This window comes from Urocampus carinirostris, chromosome 9 (genome assembly GCF_059441175.1).
Source record: "Urocampus carinirostris isolate Australia breed hairy pipefish chromosome 9, RoL_Ucar_1.0, whole genome shotgun sequence".
Classification (NCBI taxonomy): domain Eukaryota; kingdom Metazoa; phylum Chordata; class Actinopteri; order Syngnathiformes; family Syngnathidae; genus Urocampus; species Urocampus carinirostris.
The window spans coordinates 33214815-33235482 of NC_142357.1; the positions used below are offsets into that span (position 1 = coordinate 33214815).

General features: G+C 41.1%; 1 protein-coding gene across 2 annotated transcripts in view; it reads left to right on the top strand.

The window, feature by feature from the left end:
- The window catches only part of sfxn5b (sideroflexin 5b), a 30836-nt gene that overhangs the window by 6754 nt on the left and 3414 nt on the right, over nucleotides 1-20668 (top strand). The window contains exons 2-12 of one of the 2 annotated variants that reach the window (XM_088343553.1): nucleotides 5935-6003; nucleotides 7983-8060; nucleotides 8173-8199; nucleotides 8280-8334; nucleotides 8428-8453; nucleotides 8586-8639; nucleotides 9943-9999; nucleotides 10088-10153; nucleotides 11957-12047; nucleotides 13657-13772; nucleotides 13868-13953. In XM_088343553.1, coding sequence (XP_088199679.1) covers nucleotides 5935-6003; nucleotides 7983-8060; nucleotides 8173-8199; nucleotides 8280-8334; nucleotides 8428-8453; nucleotides 8586-8639; nucleotides 9943-9999; nucleotides 10088-10153; nucleotides 11957-12047; nucleotides 13657-13772; nucleotides 13868-13953 — 725 coding nt within the window. The remainder of the gene's footprint in view (nucleotides 1-5934; nucleotides 6004-7982; nucleotides 8061-8172; nucleotides 8200-8279; nucleotides 8335-8427; nucleotides 8454-8585; nucleotides 8640-9942; nucleotides 10000-10087; nucleotides 10154-11956; nucleotides 12048-13656; nucleotides 13773-13867; nucleotides 13954-20668) is intronic. The other variant, XM_088343554.1, reaches the window with a different exon arrangement.

Consider the following 20668-nt stretch of genomic DNA (forward strand, 5'->3'; position numbering starts at 1 on the left):
TCTGTTATGCCTTGTCCTGTTTTAGTCTGTTATGCCTTGTCCTGTTTTAGTCTGTTATGCCATGTCCCGTTGAGTTCGTGCCGGAGGAACTCTGTATTGTTCTGTTTTGCCCCGGAGTATTGGGCGACTTTTATTTTATTAAATAAAACCTATGGATCGTCAACGCATTTGAGTTCTCCCTTCATGCCTCCTGCCTCCGTTCTGGTCCGGTCACCTTCCACGCCACCACGCCATTTCGTGACAGAATATTTGTTAAAAATTCAAATAAAACGTTATAGCGGGCAGCACGGCGGCGCAGTGGTTAGCGCGTGTGCGGCACAGTTCTAAGCTCTTGGGAACCTCCTGTGTGGGTTCAAATCCAGCTACCGGACTTCCTGTGCGGAGTTAGTATGTTCTCCCCGTGCTTGCGTGGGTTTCCTCCGGGCACTCCGCTTTCCTCCCACATTCCAAAGACATGCATTTCAGGTGAATTGGCCGGTCCAAATTGTCCCTAGGTGTGAATGAGCGGGCGAGTTGTCTGTCCCTGAGTGCCCTGCGATTGGCTAGCAACCAGTTCAGGGTGTCCCCTGCCCACTGCCCGGAGATGGCTGGGATGGGCTTCAGCACGCCCGCGACCCTACTGAGGATAAGCGGTGCAGCTAATGAGATGAAATGAGACGTTATAGCTCCCTGAAACCCATCCCTCCATCCATTATCTGCACTGCTTATCCTCAATAGGGTCACGGGGGTGCTGGAGCCCATCCCAGCCATCCTTGGGAACACCCTGAACTGGTTGCCAGCCAGTCGCAGGGCGCACGGAGACAGACAACTCACTCGCATTCAAACCTAGGGACAATTTGGACCGGCCAATTAACCTGACATGCATGTTTTTAGACACCCTGAAACTTTTGAGAGTAAATAAATTAGAATTACAAGACAACTAACACTTACTGTGTTATTTAGCGCCTCCAATTGGTAGAAACAAATTAAAAAGAACGATATTGATTTAAAAAAGAATCCAGAATACATGAACTATGATATAAAGGTGCAATTATTTAAAAAATACTAGTTGCTTGAGGAAATTGCATTTATTTTACATAACATGAGTTAATTGTCAGCCATCTTGCTGCTACGGGTGACCAAAGTCCTCGAAATTGGAGGTAAATTGTGCATTTGGGTCACTTTGAGTCTATATAGTTTGTATTCTTCCTTGCACTGGTTTCTGGTTGTACTACACAATACAGCAACATCTTGTAGTCAAATAATACACATTGTCCCTTTAATGTAAGTCAAGCCCCTGCAAATTACAGAATCATTTGTACTTTTTCACGTTAATTCATAAATTCGTTTATGGTTTCACATTAATTCTCAATGTTTTTCTTTAGATCTTAATTTGTTTAGCAGATTTTAAAAAGCACATTCTAATGCCAATGGGGTAGAAACTAATTGTATTCATTTTTTTTTGCTGTCTGCAACATTTTTCTTTTAACACTTGGATGCATGACCTACCACTACATTCACTCTTCCATAAGTGGGGTTGAAAATAAGTGGGGGGGACAAATAGCATCATCTCATAAACATGTGTTATGAGGTATACCTGGAATATGTGGAATATGACATTATCAGATGAAACACCTTACAGTGAAACCTGGACACATCGTCAGTGACTCTCCCAGGGTCATCGGAAGTTTCAGGTCTTTTTCAGACACCCTCGCCTAGGTGACCCAGCCGGGGGGGTGGGGGTGGGGTCAATCCCCCACCTCGTGTCTAGGTTGCGCACTACGCCACCCCTCTCACTCCTCAACTAGCCAGCGTGAAGCCTTTTCAGATGCTGCCGTGATGTTGTTGATGGTTTTTCGCCTATGCAGTCCACAAATGCCAAGAATACGGTGTAAGGACCTGCCTGCAAAGCCCCCTGCAGACCACCTGTATAGTCTTCCAGCAGGCTCTCCACCCGTTCCTTCGGCATTCAGCCACGAGATTGGCATACTTTGCCTTCTTCATCCATTTGGTCCTCTCATGAGACCGTCAGCTCTAGGAGCACAACCTGCTGCTGGCTCCATTCATCAGCACCATGTCTGGCTGGAGTGTTGGGAATCATAACTGCTTACCTATATCTACCAAGAGCTGCCAGTCCCATGCAGCTGTAAGAAGCACCCATAGGTCTTCTTGGACGGTTGAGGTCGCTCTCCTGCTCGGACAAAGGAAATTGTGCTCAGAGTTTGATGTTTCTTCTTGCTGGTATTGATGCCATTGTCACGACCCAGAATGGAATCTCGGACCCAATTGCGTTCGTTTTAAAGGAATCTTTATTGGATTGAGCTGACAGAGCTTGCTTTTGAAGCAGATGGTTGTCGGTCGCTAGCAGCGTTGGACGGGACAGGAAGGCAGAATCGGTATGGCTTAGCGGGCAGGTCGGTGGCCAGGCCAGGATAGCAGGTCGTAAACGTGGGACGGAAACAGGTCGAAACCGAAGGCAGGCAGGAATCAAACAGGAGAGGTCTTTGGTATGGAATATGCCAAAACACACAGAGAGACACAAGTACGGTCTGACACTCCTCTCTGGGCGATGACAGCTTAAGAGGAGAGTGCCAGCCAATGAGAGAGCGCGCTCCTGCGCGCCAAGCAATTGCCCCAGGTGTCTTCATTTTGGCAATCATGACAGCCAGTGCGTATTGTGTCTGCTATTGCCTGCAGGAGCTGGTCGTGGTGCCACTTATACCTGCCATCTTCCAAAACTTTTAGCAAGAGTTGAGGATGTGTTTTAATGATCCTCTTTTTTGACAAAGCTCACACACAGGTGACTCGATTAGGCTCCAGGTGAACAGGTTAGCAGGGCTTGGGAGGACATCATACACTGATTTGACCAGGAATTGGAAGTGGTGTGGCTGCGCAATATTACAACTTATATTATTTGTAAAGATTCCAAAATAATAACAACCTAGGGGTAATTTTTTACCCACCTATGCATCCAATGGTTAAGAAAATTGCATCAGAATGTCATTTTTTGGCAGGAGGTCAAGTCAAGTCATGTTTATTTGTAGAGCCCTTAATTACAAAGAGTCTCAAAGGGCTTCACAGGTCACAGACTATTCCAAACTACAGGCTATTATTACACCATCCCCTGATCTAAAACCTACACAAGGGCAAGGAAAAACTCAAAAACCTCAACATGAGGAAAATGAAGAAACCTTGAGAAGGGACCGCACATGAGGTAATCCCCCTTTCAGGATGACCGGGCTGCAATGGATGTTGCAATGACAAATAATACACAGATATTGTCAATGTTAAAAATAGGTCATTTTTAAGATATAGAATAGAAGTGTGTTTTAAGCCTAGAATTAAACAGTTCCACTGAGGTTGCAGATGGAATCTCAGAGGGCGAAGCATTCCACAGCAACGGGGCCCGAATAGAGAACGCTCTCGTACCTGCTGATTTCTTCTTGGCTCTTGGAATCACCAGCAGACCAGCATTTTCAGAGCGAAGGCTCCGGACCGGAACACAGGGGGAAAGTGAATCTGATAAATATGAGGGAGCAAGTCAATGCATGATTTTGTATAATACCAACAGAACCTTGAAATCATGTCCTAAACTAACAGGGAGCTAATGCAGGTTAGCTTAAATCAGGGTAATGGGATCAAACTTTATCATCTTAGTTAAAAGCCTCGCTGCAGCATTTTGTACCAGCTGCAGGCTCTTGATTTTGGAATTCGGGAGACCGGAGAGTAATACATTACAGTAATTGAGACGGGATGAATTATAATCTACGCATCGGACTGGGACACATAGGGCAAATTTTAGCAATCTTGCGAAGTTAGAAAAAAGCTGTTCTCGTAATATTCTTAACATGTGTTTGGAAGGACGGACTAGGGTCAAATGTGACACTTAAATTTTGGTCTGAGTCACTCTGGGTGATATTACATTTGTCAATATTCAGAGCAGTTTTTGAAAACAAGTCACGGGTTTTAGATGGACCAATAATTAACATTTCGGTCTTTTCGGGGTTGAGGCGCAATAAGTTAAGAACAGTTACATGCCAAGACCAAACAATCCTTATTTAGGACACGGGTTATTAGTTGCACTGAGATATTATAAAAAACGCTTCATCCAAACCGGTTTCTTGCCTCACTATCCTGCAACGTTGAAAGAGAACCCCAAATGTTCTGCGGTTTTGTGTACTAGCAAACAAAAGATAATGAAAATCAAACATCACGTATTATTTCATCCGCCCGTATCAAGCACATTTTTCGTCGTACTTTTTCGCAAGCGGCTGCAAAAAAAAAAACGAGGCCAGTCCTCGAATTGGCTGAAAAATCTCCATGCGCTTGGTGTTGCGTCTGTGCAAGCCTTGTTGCTTCGTCCCCGGAGAACCGAAGAGCTCATGCATAATTAAATACGCAAGTCACGAGCGCCACTGAACAGGATGTTTATTTATTTATTTTTATTCCCACACTTGAAGAGCAGCCATGAAGGGCGGCGACAATGGAGCATCATTTAAAGGGGCTTTGTGCATCATTTAACGTAGGGGTCTCAAACTTGCCGCCCCGTTGAGGCCCCAGCAACCAGTGTTGCTCGCCCGGTGGACGGACATTTTTTCAGGGCACTGAACAAAATACCGTTAGAAGGCAATGTTGTACCATATACGAACACGTGCGACAAAAACATTCTCGAAACAAAACTCTAATGTACTTAAATGGGGACAGTGTGCGTTATTAAGTGCTCCTGGTGGGACAAATTCAATTGGTTTAAAAAAACAGACCGATTTGAAAGTATGTAAAAATGCGTAAACTATGAAATAAACACCCATGTTTTTTACTCACAGGTAGTGAAATTTGCATGAAATTGACATAACATTAGCCTCACTTAGATGGCGCTTACGCTTACTGTCTTTCTTCTTTTTTTCCTTGCTTTTTGCCTAGCTTTTTTTCATTTTTCCATCTATTTTCATCTTATTAATTTGTCTTTTGTCTTTTTTCCCATTTTTCCATCTTTTTTCCCTTAATATATTTCATTTATTTCCCTTTCCCTTTGTTTTACTTTCTTTGAAAAATGCTGGCAAAAAAAAATGTTGCCACTTTAAGTCCCTGTAGTTTGTCTTCATTCATGGCCATCCCAAATGCTCAAACACCCAAACAAGTTAAGCACCTCGGCACCCAAGTTGGTCATGCTTTCGTCCCTCCAGATGAAAACGGCCATGTCACATTGGGTCAGGGTGACACAACACACTCTCAGGGCCTGACACCCTTCACTGGTTTACCCCTGCCGCATCATATAGGTGCCCTGCCCATCCCTTAGAATGCGTCCAAACATCCCACTATCCTTTCACACCACATCTCTACTCATTCCTATCACCAACAAGAGCTTGAGCTTCCCCTACATTGAAATCGGCATACTCTTACTACTAATAATTGGCATCAGCCCTTAAAAACCCATATTGGTCAATCCATAGTATTTATTCCCTATGGGAAGACATTGAAGTTGCTCAGCTAATCACTGTAAGAAAGCAAAGGCATGCTTTTTTGCAAAGATAAAATTGGGCAATTTCCTGCAGCACGGTCTAATGGAACATAAGTGTGTCCCGGCACACTGCTTTAAAAACACTAATGTAAAGAATGCAAAATTAGCTTTATTAGGCACAGGGATGGAAATTGTCCACGGCATGTGATTGAAGCCTCCCCTTTTTTGTCCATCCGGGGTTGCCAAACGGGCTCTTGGCGTTCCTACTGGGTCTGTTCATGCTGCTGGCACTCCTGCGTTGCACTTGGCAACAGCTGAGAGGGGACAGTGAAGGCAACACACAAAAAAGTGGGCGAAGGAAGAAAAAAATAGAAGGTTGACCCACAAGCCGAGGTTTATTTGCTAAAAGTTCCACTGTGAGCTCAAAAAGCACTGAAAAGTACTATCGTCGAAAGCTGTTCGATTAATTCAAATACACCATTTTCTTTTTCTTTAAGGGTTCCTTTCTGGGCCGCTTGAGACATTTTGTGGACATCATCGACCCCAGCACGCTGTTTGTATCCGAAGTAAAGCTTTTTTTGTGGATTTCATCATTTGAGCCATGGAACGAGATGCCTCGCAATGGCCGCTAGTGCCACATTTGTCAAATCACCAGCATTCGTTTTATAGTTTTAAATATTTTAACAATTTATTTTTGGAGAACACATTTCCTTAGCCGGATTAGCATCAGCAGCTCTTGAGCTACATTTTAAATTTTGGCAAATGCAGCCTACAACATAAAACACTGTCAAGGCATGTACGAAGGTCATTCTTTAGGGCAGTGGTCTCCAACCTTTTTCAAGCGTAACTCTACTTTTTGTACTAATTAGCACAAAGGACACCCAGTTTCATAGGAATTTCTAACTTGGGTAGATGTTTGCAAAATAACTAAAAGGTAGCTTGATAATTAGCTTCAAAGGTAAGCAGGTAAATATAAAAAAATAAAAGGGAGCTAGACAGCTAGCTCAAAGAGTAAAAGTCAAATTAGCTAGCTAGAAAATAGGCCACAATTTGTCTTGAGAACTAGCAAAAAAGGTAAAATATTATCTAGAAAAGTATGTCAAGTCATGTTTATTTGTACAGTATAGCCTTTAATTACGAGGAGTCTCAAAGGACTGCACAGAGCACAAATTATTGCAAACTACAGACGATTATCACATCATGCCCTGATCTAAAACCTAAATGGGGGCAAGGAAAAACTCAAAAACCTCAACATGCAAAAAAAAAGTTAAAATATTGGCCAGATAGTATGCAAAAAATGTAAAAAGCTAGGTATATAGCTTGCTAAATAGCCAAAAAGGTAGCCGGATAGATGGCTACAAAGCTAAAAAGGTAGCCTAATAGCTAGCTAAAAAAGACTGCAAATGTTTTGTTCATTTGCTTTATAAAACCCATACATTGGAATTAAATTTGTTGTATTTCCTGTAAAATAAATCAATAAAAAGCTGAATAAATACATTTGTTTAATACGCAAATAGATTTGTATTCTACCCTCATAATTAATTGCTTAAAATAATGATCAATAGATTTTGTATTCGTCCATAAAGCCCATGAACTGGATTTGAATTTATAAAATAACAAGTTATCATGTTATTACTGTGTTGTTACTATGTTTTTAACCAGGTTAATTATTAAAATTTGGGTTAAACAGACTCAGTCAACCAGCAAAAAAGTCACATTATTAGAAAATCATAGTGGCCCTGCTCTGGTGAGCTATTTTCAGAAGAGGTCTGCGGGCACCTCAACTGTATTTAGAGGGCACCCAGGTGCCCAAGGGCACCACATTGGAGACCCCTGCTCTAGGGCATAGTCCAAGGTAGCAGGAGGGGCGTTAGTCAAAAAAGGAGCTGCACAACATCAAGGAATGGACTGCCATGACCCAAAAACAGGCCAGTGACTATCAGTGGAGAAAGCTGTCCAGAGTTGTTTCTTCAGTGTTCAGTTTTATTATGATATAATCTATATATCCGTTATCCATTATCTGCACCGCTTATCCTCAGTAGGGTCGCGGGGATGCTGGAGCCCGTACCAGCTATCTTTGGGCAGGGGACACCCTGAATTGGTTGCCAGCCAGTCACAGGACACACGGAGACAGAGAACTCACTTGCTCATTCACACCTAAGGACAATTTGAACTGGCCAATTAACCTGATAAGCATGTTTTTGGAATGTGGGAGGAAACCGGAGTGCCCGGAGGAAACCCATGCAGGCAAGGGGAGAACATGCAAACTCCACACGGGGAGGTCGCGGTAGCTGGACTTGAACCCTGAACCTCTGCAATGTGGGGCTGCGCGCTAACCACCCATCCACCGTGTTGCCCATAATCTATGTATATAAAATATGATATAAGTGGGTATCCGAAGCACAAAAAATAGTTACAGAAGACGTTTTTAGCTGTTTTGATCTCAGACATCTCGTCCCATGTCTACTGGATTTTGATCGTCTAATTTGTGTTTTGTGGGACACGAGGGAACTTCAACCCAGATTTTACTGCCATGCTATTTCAGAAGCAACTTAAAGAAAGCATCAAACTCCTCGATGAGTTCAAACACGGGACACTTCCGCCCGGCGTCTCAAATCTTCAAGTGAGTCTCGATTTACTTGAAACCGTTTTCATGATTTGAGCGGAATACAAGTGGATACCGTTCCTCACGGTTTGAAGTTGTCAATTTTCTTCTATCCATCCGCCGTGTCAAGTTGTGGGAAGCCCAGAAAGTCAAACAGGTGAGTATAGCGCGGCGTTTGGCATCATGGGGACGATCCCATGATGACGATCTTGTCACGATGTCACAATATCACTTCAGGCCATCATTCATCCCGACACAGGCGACAAGATCTTCATGCCGTTCCGAATGTCAGGTACGAGAAGATGAAGATCTTTACGGAAGCCGTCCATGTTGTACTACTCTCGTTTGCTCAGAGTTTTTTTATTTCGGGGTTGGGCCTGCACAGGTTATGTACCGTTTGGAACACCCATTGTAAGTCTTATGCATTTGTTTTTGCTTATTCGCTAGTCATACTCATGCTCATTTGTTTGAGATTGGGCGAGATGAACTTTTGGATTTACTTAATTCCAAAATCAGTTCTTCCCTGAATTTCATCTGCTGTAGGTCATCGGCCTCCTTCTGCCCAATCAGACTATGCTGTCCACCATTATTTGGCAGGTAAACAACACATACATGGAATGATGCCATATTTCTATCTTCATTTATCTGTTTTCTCACCATTCTTGATTCATTTTATATCTGTATATTTGGTGTTTCACTGAATATTTCTGACAACTTTGACAGAAAGAGGCAGTGAAATGTTGTCACGACCAGCACAAAGGGTAGACCCAATCGCATAACGTTTCTCACAAGTTTTATTGAGGGAAAGAGGAAGGGCTGCGCCCACGATCAAATGCTCGCTAGACGCGGGAAACAAGTCGCTCTTGCACTCGGATTGTGATCCGAATACGGATGTGGATCTTCCGTAGTGATGGCGATGTCAGGGACAGAAAAACAGGTCGGTAGCCGGGACAGGAGAGCAAAAACGTGGTCGGGGTCGGAAAGGAGTCGTAAGCCAGGACGGGAGAGTAGACGTAGTCCGGATCAAAAATGGGTCGCAAGCCGAGACAGGAGAGCAGACGTGGTCAGGATCAAAACAGGTCATAGCAGGAGACAAACGGGAGCAAAAACAGGACAGGTGAGAGTCAGGGTCGAAAAAGGCTTGCCTAGTATACACTTAGGTTCGCAGACGGACTGACAACAGGAGAGTGACAGGTCTGGGTTTAAATAGGGACAGGGAGCCAGTCAGATAGCCCGCAGCGGCTGGCGCCAAATGAGCGGGCACGGGTGATTCCAATCGGTAATAATGACAAATGTCTTCAATACGTTTTCCTTCTTGGGTACCTGTTGAGCGTGCTTGGGCCACTTGGGGCAGTAAAACAAAGACACAAAGAATAATATATAATATGTATTGTTTTCCTTAGAGCAAGGATGTTAATATATGCAGCTCTCAAATATTAATGCTATTATTTAACCCATACTTGGTGTTTAGTAACGTGTTAGCATTGAGCTGTCTATGTAGCTGGCTAGCTAGTGATCTATCTATATAGCTAGCGTTAGATTATTAAAATGGGTCACTGAGTATGTTGTCACGATAGCATTAGTTTTCCAGCTATATTAGTTTTATTACATAATTATAACATAATTACTTTGATGATCACATTATTTATTCAGGTATTATAAGTGCACATTATATTTATCCACAAATTTAAGTCAAGTATTTACTTGCTGAATGTAGTCTTTCATATCATTGACTTTCACAGCAATAGTCTTATACAATCTTGAAGACTCGCAATGAGCAGTACTAATCTTGTACAGGGACATCTGTCTAGCTAGCAATATATCTGGCTAGTGATCTAGCTAGCGATCTAGCTAGCAATCTAGCTAGCTAGCGATCTTAACATTTTATTTTTTTTTCCAGTGGCTGAATCAGAGTCACAACGCTTGTGTCAACTATGCCAATCGCAATGCCACAAAGGTAAACAAACATAACCCACTTTAGATTTGTGTTTTTAATCATTTAAAAAAAGAAAGAGATATAAAAATCTTTTGTGATTCTTTTGCAGCCAACGCCAACGTCCAGATTCCTACAAGGATATTTTGGAGCTGTGACAAGTGCTGTGTCTATTGCGGTATGTTTTTATTTTTAATAATAACGTTATAGCCGCTATCTTAAGAGGGTATTGAATATTGTACTTTCATCTATGAATATTATTAACTGTAAATATTGCTCTTCACAAATCCACCCATTTATGTTTTTTTTAACCAATCGAATTTTAAAAAGGGGGCCACATAAATTACAGTTGTACAATTTTTAGGAAATTCACTAAGCACACAAAAATGCATGTTTCTTTGAAATTCTCTATTGTTACAATCAGAAGCCCAAAAGATTCTGTAGTCTTCTTTTAAATCCAATCAATAAAATGAAAGACAAGTTCGGTCTGTTTAAATGTTATTCATCACTCCTTTTTGTTATTTTCTAGTAAAGTAAGAATGTCAAGACCAGAATGGAGACAGGACCCACTCGCGTAACATTTCTCACTGTTTTATTGGGAAGAAGGGAAAGGTGTGCACACACGATCCGAAGATTGCTGGTTGCGGGGAGTACGTTGCTCAGACGAGGAAGTGGGACTTCCGTGGCGAGCGATGGCGGTGCCGGGAACGGAAAAAAGGCGTTAAACCAGGAGAGGAGAGTAGACGTGGTCGAGAACAAAAACTGATCGTTATTCGGGACGGGAGAAGAGACGTGGTCGAGATCAAAACAGGTCGCAATGGGAGACAAAATAGGTGCAAAAAACAGGCGAAATAGGACTTCCCGTGTAAAAACAGAGATTCGCAGACGGACCGACAAAAGGGAACTGACAGGACCCAGTTTAAATACTGACAAGTTGCAGCTGGCGCCACACAGGCGAGGCCAATTGGGCACCATGGCAACCGTGACAGAAGCTGGCGTCACACGGCGGGGCCAATTGGGCACCATGGCAACTGTGACAAAGAAAATGAGTTAAGTTACATTTTCTGATATGACACATGGCAGATAATTGTGCTCATTTATTACAATTATTCAGCAGTGTTCATCAAAAATGTTTGATCTATTATCAGAAGTTTAGGTAGTATTGTTATTTTATATATATATATATATATATATATATATATATATATATATATGAAATATGTTTTATTATATTTCAACATGTTTTCGTAAGATACTAAAAATGTAATACTTGAAATTGGCATCGTTTTCACAAAAGGCAGATAATGTTGATATTTTTTTTCTGATTTCAATCAAGAAATATTTGCAGACGTTATGTATATGTATATATGCTTATTTTAAGCATGAGCGGAACAAATAACTTTAGAAATATTTCTGCTCATTTTTTATCCCATCTGACTAGAGATATTAAAAATATACTAAAATGATGAAAATAGTACTCATAGGGACAGTGTGAACTGTTTAGCAGCTCCTAGTGCTGAAAACTTAATTCACTAAAAAAAATAAAAAACAATGTGTATTTAAATGAGAAGCAAAAACAAAGAGATATTTATGTTGAAGTGCATTTCTTTAAAAAGTACTCGTAGGTTGAAAAATGTGCAGTTTAATTTACATAACATGAAACTCACTTAGAGGGAGTTGACTTAATTGTCAGGTACTCATCTGGAATGCTGGTAAAAAAAACATATGGTAAAAAAATGGTTTCGGTCACTCTAAGTCTCCCTAGTTTGTATTTTTCTTTGTGATTCCAGCACTCATTTCTGGTTGCATTGAAAAACAGATAATACACTCTCTCTTTAAAATTGGCACACCATGCTGCCATCTTGGCAAGATTTGTATTTTACTTTCTATTTAATGTACAGGCTGTGAAAGAATCGTGGTTTTAAGTCGGATATGATAGTTTGGACTCCCTGTCTTAAAGGGTTTTCTCAATATGTCCCAGGTGGGGTTGAATGTCCTCATTCAAAAAGCCAACAAGTTGAGTCCCGCCACCAGAATGATCATACAAAGATTTGTTCCTTTTCCAGCAGTTGGTAAGTTCTTCGAGTGCCACAATATTGCTAGTTTGCCAAACTATTTACAGACGCTCCCTTACTTACGAACGAGATACGTTACGGACGATCGTTTGTAAGTTGAATTTGCTGTGAGTTGCTTCAGTGCTATATTTTGTATGTTTAAGGTTTATAGAAGTATTTTTAAGGCTTGTATAAGTAACCTGTATTGTTTTGTACTGTAAGATGAACATTTAATTAAATGATATGCTCTATAAAGATAAATAAAGTGAAGTTTAACTTACTTTTGGAAGATGCGCTTCAAAAGGTCCTCCTCTATTGTAAAAAGTGGCAGAAAAAAAGCGTTCCGACCATTTTCTCAACCGCATCAAGCTTTCTTATTCCACTTTTTTTTTCAAAAGAAATGTTTCGCCTTTTCTTTACACTTTACACCACCAATATTGAATGCATGCATGAGATATTAAACAATACAAATGTCAAAGTTCTTAGTGCGCTGGAGATACAGTATACTGTAGTATGTTTACTCACGAACTCAGAAGAGGAAGCCGGATTTCCTCTTCCGGGTGGATGCTGGCAGCAATGTACTACATATGACTGTCATTTTTACTCAAAACCTACATGGGAAGAGACTTGTCTCAAAAACCGCAATTTATTCAAGATCTAAAAATCATATGTCTTGATAAATGCACACACAGGATTAAAAAAATCGCATACAGTATGTTAATTGCATATATATTTGTGGCTCTGAGAAAATACAGGATTCACACTGGATTTTCTCTTTTAATGGTACTAGATAAATTTGAAAATTGGCTTTGAAAGTCCTTTATATGTGCTTGAATTTGGCCATGAGAAAGGGGTACAAACCCTGTGTATCCGATGATGAATCGAACTTTGAAGGACATAAAACAAATATTTAATGTTTTCTGTTGGTATTTTGTTCATGGTTGTCAATAAAACTCACATGTACTAATGCTATCTTTTTTGAAACAGCTAACTGAAAGCTCCAAGGCCGACATTGCAGATGTATACGAACACGAATGAATATACTCATTAAATCCTAAATGTTTGGCTTATTCTAAATTCTGCAATAAAATGTTGAAATAAATATAGGAGTAGATCCATTACATGCATGAGGAAGGAGAAGAGTTCCATGAGAAAGCAGGGAAAATGGAATGTGTCCTGTCAGATATGATAAATACGCAAAATGGACCATAAAGTAGTGTAGCAAACACAAATCACATGTCACAACATTTAACACAAAAAAGCTAGCACGCAGGTATTGTCTTCATTCCGAAAATGTTTGTTTACAAGCACATGGCAGTTGTGACAACTTATTTGTCAATATTGATTGACCCCATTTTGTGAATCCAGTGTCGTAACTGTTGCTAGGTGGCTATTGTTGCTAACACTCTACAGTCATTTTAATTTCTCTAAATTGGTCCAAGTCCCAATATAATATGGTGTCCCTCAGGGGTCAAATTTGGAGCCCCTGCTGTTGTTATTTGTTTGGATTTTATCATTTTCACTGAACTGAAAACAGTTATCTCGGAACTGGATTCTCACTCGTGTCTGCATGTTATACACGCATAAATATGGTAATTACATCTCACCTCTGAATTTTATCGTCCAGCTAGCGCCAACATTTGCAACGTGGCCCTAATGAGGCACAACGAGCTATCGGAAGGCATCGACGTGCTGGACGGGAACGGGAAGGTGGTTGGCTCCTCTAAAATCGCCGCCACGCACGTAAGTGACGCTTCAGATGAAACGGAAACGGCTACCATCTGTTTTCTCTCCGCGGAGGAAAAGAAACGTGTGAAGTCGAGCGTGTCGTCCTGCAGGCCATCGCCGAGACGGCCTTCACGCGTGTGGTCCTCCCTATGCCCATCTTCGTGCTGCCACCCATCATCATGGCCTACCTCGAGAGGTGGGTTACACGTGCGGCACGCAACTTCAATCACCTAATTGGGTTAAATTACTTTAAAGCACAGGCGTCAAACAGGCGGCCCGCGGGCCAGATCAGGCCCGCTAAGGGATTGAATCCGGCCCGCGAGACAACACTCAGAGAAGCGCAAGAGAAAAACAAGCTGCAGGTTGAAATATGTCCACTTGATATTGCCAAAGCCAGGTGCCTCGAACAAAGACACTGTACTTGTATTTCTTTTTTTTCTATCTCTCTCTCTCTCTCTCTCTTTTCCACCCCTTTTCTCACACTCTTTCTTTGTCTCTTTCACTCTCTGTGTCTCTCTTTTTCTCTTCCTTTGTTGCTCTTTGTCTCTTTCTCGTGTCTTTTAACCTCTTGCTCTAACTTCCTTTTTTCCTTTTCTCTCTTTCCTCTTTCCCTCTTCATACCCTTTGCGCTTACTTTTCTCTTTTCTCTCCTTCTGTCTTTCTTTTTCTCTTTGGATTTCTTTCTTCCTCTCCCTTTCTTTCCCCGCCCTCTCACGACTTTTTATCTTTTGTTTCTCACACTCTCTCCCTCTATCTCTTTTCCTTTCTTTATCCCACCCTCGCTCTCTTTTCCCTCCCTCTTTCTCTTTTATTCATCTCTCTTTTTCTTTCTCTTTAATCTACTAGTCCGGCCCCCGACAGAATATTTGTTCTAACGTGTGGCCCCCAAGTTAAAATGAGTTTGACACCCCTGCTTTTAAGGGATATAGTGTATCCTTTGACCACTAGATGTTGCTGTATAGATTAGTGCAGGGGTCGCTCATCTTTTTTAACCTGAGAGCTACTTTCTTATTAATGATTAGCTTAAATGGCTACCAGTGTGAAACGCATACCTAAAATAGCAACCTATATTATAACGATTTCATAATTATTTTGTTATTGTGAGGTTGTAATAATAAGTCTTAGTTTTAGAATAACCACAGTCAACCCCATTGCTTTTAAAGACACTGATAATGATTTCTCATTCCAGTTAGAAATCAAATTTCCGAGACAATCGCTATGACCCAATACTAGTAACCTATTTTCAGAACCAGTTTGAGGGCTACCCAGAGGCTCTTAGGGGGCTACCTGGTGCACACGGATCCCCAGTAAGGAATATTTTATCTTCTTTTTTTTTATTAAATTGTTTATTATTTATCATCTCATGTCATATTTAGTTATTAAATAACTAAAAATGGTAATGTAACCCACTGTTGTAGAGCTAAGAAAAACGGAAATCCTGAATTAAAAAAAAAAAAATCGAGTCTTTTTAAAAAACAAAATCTTGTACAAAAATTGTTCTATGGTGCACACAATTTGAAATGATGCAAAAAATCGTATAAAATACGAGGAACACAGTACTTTTAATTGTTAAACGAATGCCAAATCCTGTGGAAATGGTTTAATCTTTGGTTATCTGCACCACTTATCCTCAGTAGGGTCGCGGGGCTGCAGGAGACTATCCTAGCCATCTTCGGGCAGTGAGCAGGGGACACCCTGAACTGGACACAGGGACAGACAACTCACTCATTCACACCTAGTAAAAATTTGGAATCGGACAATTAACATGTTTTTGAATGTGGGAGGAAACCAGAGTTCCCAGAGGAAACCAACGCAAGCACGGGGAGAAAATGCAAACTCTGCACAGGAAGTCTGGTATAGTTGGATTTGATCCCATGACTTCAGAACTGTGCTACAGACACGCTAACCACTCTGTCGCCGTGTTGCCATTCAATGTAATTCCATCCATCCATCCATTATCTGCACCGCTTATCTTCAGTAGGGTCGCAGGGGTGCTGGAGCCCATGAAATGAAATGATGAAATGAGCTGCATTTATATAGCGCTTTTCAAGTCAATGACTTCCCAAAGCGCTTTACAATGTGCTCCACCTTTCCCAATAGCGGCCTTGCAGCCATGTAAGACCCTAACCTGCTTATTGGGGGTATTAGGGGTTCAGTGTCTTACCCAAGGACACTTCGACATGTAACACGGACGAGCCGGGATTCAAACTGGGATCCCTTGATCCCAAGACGAGCGCTCTACCTCCCAGCTATCTTTGGTGAGTGGGCAGGGGACACCCTGAACTGGTTGCCAGCCAGTCGCAGGGCACACAGAGACAGACAACTCGCTCGCTCATAAAGAATCACAGCATTTTAGAAAACTAACAAAAAAGTTGTAATGTATGTTAATAAAATTACCAACACTTTTATATATTTTCGTGCAGCTCAAAAAAAAAAGAACCATATGGCCACAAAACAAGTCCTTTCCCGCCCAACATGCGTGAAGCTAACAAGGCGTGTTCGGATGATTTAACGCTCGGCGGGAGTTGCGGCCTGAGGCCGACTTTGAAACATTTCAACCTGAAAATCTGGAACAGTGGAATGCATGTACCGTCCGAGTGACAGCTGTGCAACATGCATCACATCACACTCATCCTTTACAACTGAATAAAGACGTATCTTTGATTACCGTATTTTCCGCACTATAAGGCGCACCTAAAAGCCTTTATTTTTTTCAAAAGCTGACCATGCGCCTTATAATACAGTGCGCCTTATATATGGATCAATATTAAGTCGCAAAGTCTTCCAACTAACTTGCAGTTGCCGACTAGATTTTCCCCCGAACGCCAAGTAGTCCGCGGTGTATGCTGGGATTTATTTACCGGCGTTTCATTGGCTAACCAATGTGTCAATCATCATTTGAATCGATCACTATTGGCTAAAGTTATTCGGAGGTCAAGGGGCGGATCCTTTTTTATCATTTACAGGCTGGCATAGGCTTAAACGGCAAAACAAAGCCTGCAATTGGCCGAAAAAGATGAATGTGAATAGCACGTGGTTGACGGCATAGAGAAAGCATTTTTTACTATTCTGTATTTGTAAATATTTTATTCTCTTGGATTTACTTCACTCACGGATATAAGAGGACCATGGCTGCACATTATTATTGAACACAACGACTTCGGTGAGCTACTCCGGTTATATATTTTCCCTGTATCTTGTTTCAGACTGAACTTGATGTTTCTGTGATAAGCGGTGCAGATAATGGATGGAATGGAGTGTCTATTTTTAAATTAAACTCAATTCCAAGTGTTTATTGTCATATGCACAGTAAAGTTGCGAGCGAAAAAGAAAATAGAAACTAAGGAATGGTTGGCATTTCTTGAATCCCAAGACTTTAACCTTCCGATTGATGGAACGATGCATATGAGTGACATCGTACGGACACCGCATCCGCACGTGTTCTCGACACGTATTTGCGTCTTTGCAAGCTTTGGGAATATTAAGGGGGTAATAAGTTGGACTGAACTATCTGACTGTTTTGTCAACGTTCCCATTGTAGCGCCTTAAAATCCGGTGCGTCTTATGTATGTCAAATATAGGACCAAAAACTATTTTTTCGGGGTGCGCCCTATAACCCGGTGCGCCTTATAGTGCGAAAAATACGGTAGATTCCTCAATTTACACTTTCGTCCATTTTCTGCGCGCTTATCCTCACTAGGGTCGCGGGGGTGCTGGAGCCCATTTCAGCCATCTTCGGGCAGTGGGCAGGCAACAACATGAAGACAGGGCACACGAAGACATGCAACCATTCATCAGTAATTCACACCTTGAGACAATTTGGACCGGCCAATTTCCTGACGTACATGTGTGGACCTAATATACATGAAGTATCTCAGATTTTATTATAAATGGACAGTTACAATGCAAACTACAAGTTCAAACTGTCACGGTTGCCAATACAGGGTGCAAGCAGAGTTTTTTTGTAAGCATGTCACAAATAATTGCAAAAGAAAAGTTAGTGTGTGAGAAAAGGGACGAAGCTGTGCTGCATAGCTCAGACTGCATCTACCGCTCACTCTCACACATAGTTTTGTGTCCTTTGCTTGCGTTTGTGGGTAATTACAGTTAGTTGTGTGGGTTTTCATCATAAAGTGCTTCATCAGTGAACATACAATATTTAATGAGCTTCAATATAAAGGATTCTTTAGCGATGTACAGCCAAAACAGGGTGTTTTGGTTTGACACCTTGACTTGAAACTGTAGGTTAAACTGCGCCTGTTATATACACTAGGCCAGGTGTAGGGAACCTATGGCTCGGGAGCCATTTATGGTTCTTTTCATAAGTAAACGTGGCCCCAAAATAAAATGTAACTATTGTACATCTCTCTGTGGCGTTCCAAAGTCAAGTGATTTCATCCCGATTTTGTTCCATATAAAGCAATTTAATGCAGAAGTTCGATAAGAAACCATTTAAACTGATAAATAAAAACGCTGGCAAACGACTTGGATTGGGTGAGCAGTACAGGTGGGCGGATCCCTGCACACAACGCAAGGCACTTCCTTCTCTCTCTCACGCTTAGTGCAGTCTACACCGAAAGTGAATATGAGGATATGCTTATCGTTTGCAGTGCTTTGTGACATTTTTACAAAAGAACTTTGCATGCACATGGTTTTGAAACCTTTATTAAGGACACATTTCATGGAAAAAAATGGCCTCGACACTCCTAACTGAAGGTGGAAGCGAAATTGTAAATGGCATATTTACATTGATTCGGGACACAGGATTTGGCATTATTATCATTTCATACATTTGATTAGATCATCAAATGACACACAATGAAATAAAATGTGCCGAAAAATTAGCTTTTGTATATAGAGCGTGTTTGTCTTTTGTTTCTCAGTCTTTTTTTCTTTCTATACTTCTTTCTCTTTTTCTCTCTGTCTCTTTCTGTCTTTCTTTCTCTTTATTTCCCCCATCCCTTTTTTCTCATTTCCTTCTCACATTTTCCCCCATTTCTATTTTTTCCATCTGTCTCTTTTGTCTTATTTTCTCTTTCTTTCTCTCTTTCACTCTCTCTCTCTATTGTCTCTCTTAGTTCAACTCTTTTTTTTTTCTTTTTCCTTCACTCTCTCTATCTCCTTTTCTTTCTGTCTGCCTCTCATTCTCACAATCTTGCTCTCTCTATCTCTATCCCACTTTTTCTTTCTCTCTTTATCTCTCTCTCTCTCTTCCTTTACTTTCTGTATCATTCTCTCTTTCCTTGTCTATCAATCTCATTTGCCCCCCCTTTCTATATATATTTCTCACTCTATTTCTAGATTTCTCTCCCTCTATTTTATCTCTTATTTCAACTCTTTTTTTCTATATTTTTCCTTTCTCTTTTTCTTCCTCCATTTCTTTCTCTCTGTCTCTCTTTCTCACGCTCTTGCTCCATCTCTGTCTCTATCTCACTCTTTCTTTCTCTGTTCTCTCTTTCTCTCAGTAGCCTAGATGGTAAGGCGCCCGCTTTGAGACTGGGAGGTCGCTGGTTCGCGCCTCGGCCGAGTCATACCTAAGACTTATAACATTGGTAAAATGGCGGCGCTCTCTGTTGGCTGCGGCTGCATCGGCTCGCTACAACGGGTCAGGTGTATCGACATTTCGTTCTGTGTACATTGTTACAAAAGAATGACAATACAAAGGAAATTATTATTATTATTATTATTATCATTCTCTCTCTCTCTGTAACGTTCTCTCTTTCTCTCTATCTGTCTATCTTTCTCTCTCTATCTCACCCCCACTCTATCTTTTTCTCACTCTTTCTGCATATTTCTCTTTTTTATTCATTTCTTTTGTCTTTCTTTTCTCTGGCAGTTTTTTTCAATTTTGTCTGAAAATATATGATGTGGTTCTCTCAATTTCTTTTTAATTTTTTTTTTGCTTTTATGGCTCTTTGGCTCAAAAAGGTTCCTGACCTCTGCACTAGACTGAACAATGGGTAAAGTTAGAGGGGCTTTGACTATGCATGCACCAAACCCGAAATGGAGTTAACCATAATTTGAACGCTTCGGAGAAATTTACACAAGCAGTCTTTTATCATCGAGCTTATGTAAATAGATTCCCGACCCCATGGTTAAGAGGTCAGGGTTCTTAGAGAGGCAGAATGAGCTCTAGCACCACCTAGTGTCCCTTTGTGGAGCGGTGCTGCCCCACTGTGGCAAAAAAATGATTGATAAATAAAACTCATCTAGTGTTTCAGTGACAGGAGCCAGAACTAATGATTATGAAAGGGCCTTGAGCAAATTGATTCGACGAAACTTGACAGCAAAATTGACGTACACACACTGAAACTAGTGCAACTAGAGATCCAAAATGAAAACACTCCTGGACTCCTGGTAATACATTTATATAAAGGGCATATTGTGTTAGAATTGAGGTAGAAAACAGGATATTCTCAGTCACACATACGAAGCAAAACCTTGCCGTGATCTTCCTTAATGAATAATAGACCACTTGAGTCATTGCAGCTTGAGGTGCTTCTGCACCAGAAGATGAAGCTCTGCAGTTTGTTTCTCCCCTCCTCACAGGTCCCAAAATAACTGCAGGCGGCCTACAGATCAATGTGCACATCTTACTTGACTCCAATGTTCCCTCTAATTTTGCAGGGGTCTGAGCGTTCACACAAAGTCGGTGAGCAACGCTTGAAACAACAGTGAGCAACCATAATCCCAAGCGTGGCAGGATGATTCATTATCAAACATGTCAAAAACTTGACATCAAGTTACATTTTGCCGAGTTTCCGGCAATGCAAAATGATTTTTCTCTTTTGAATAAATTGACTCATGTACTATTGCAAAGGTTGTACGGCCTACAAACGTCGTTTGTTCTTACAATTCTTTCACAAGATATCCATTTCTTTTCATTTCCTGATATGTTTTGTCGCATAATA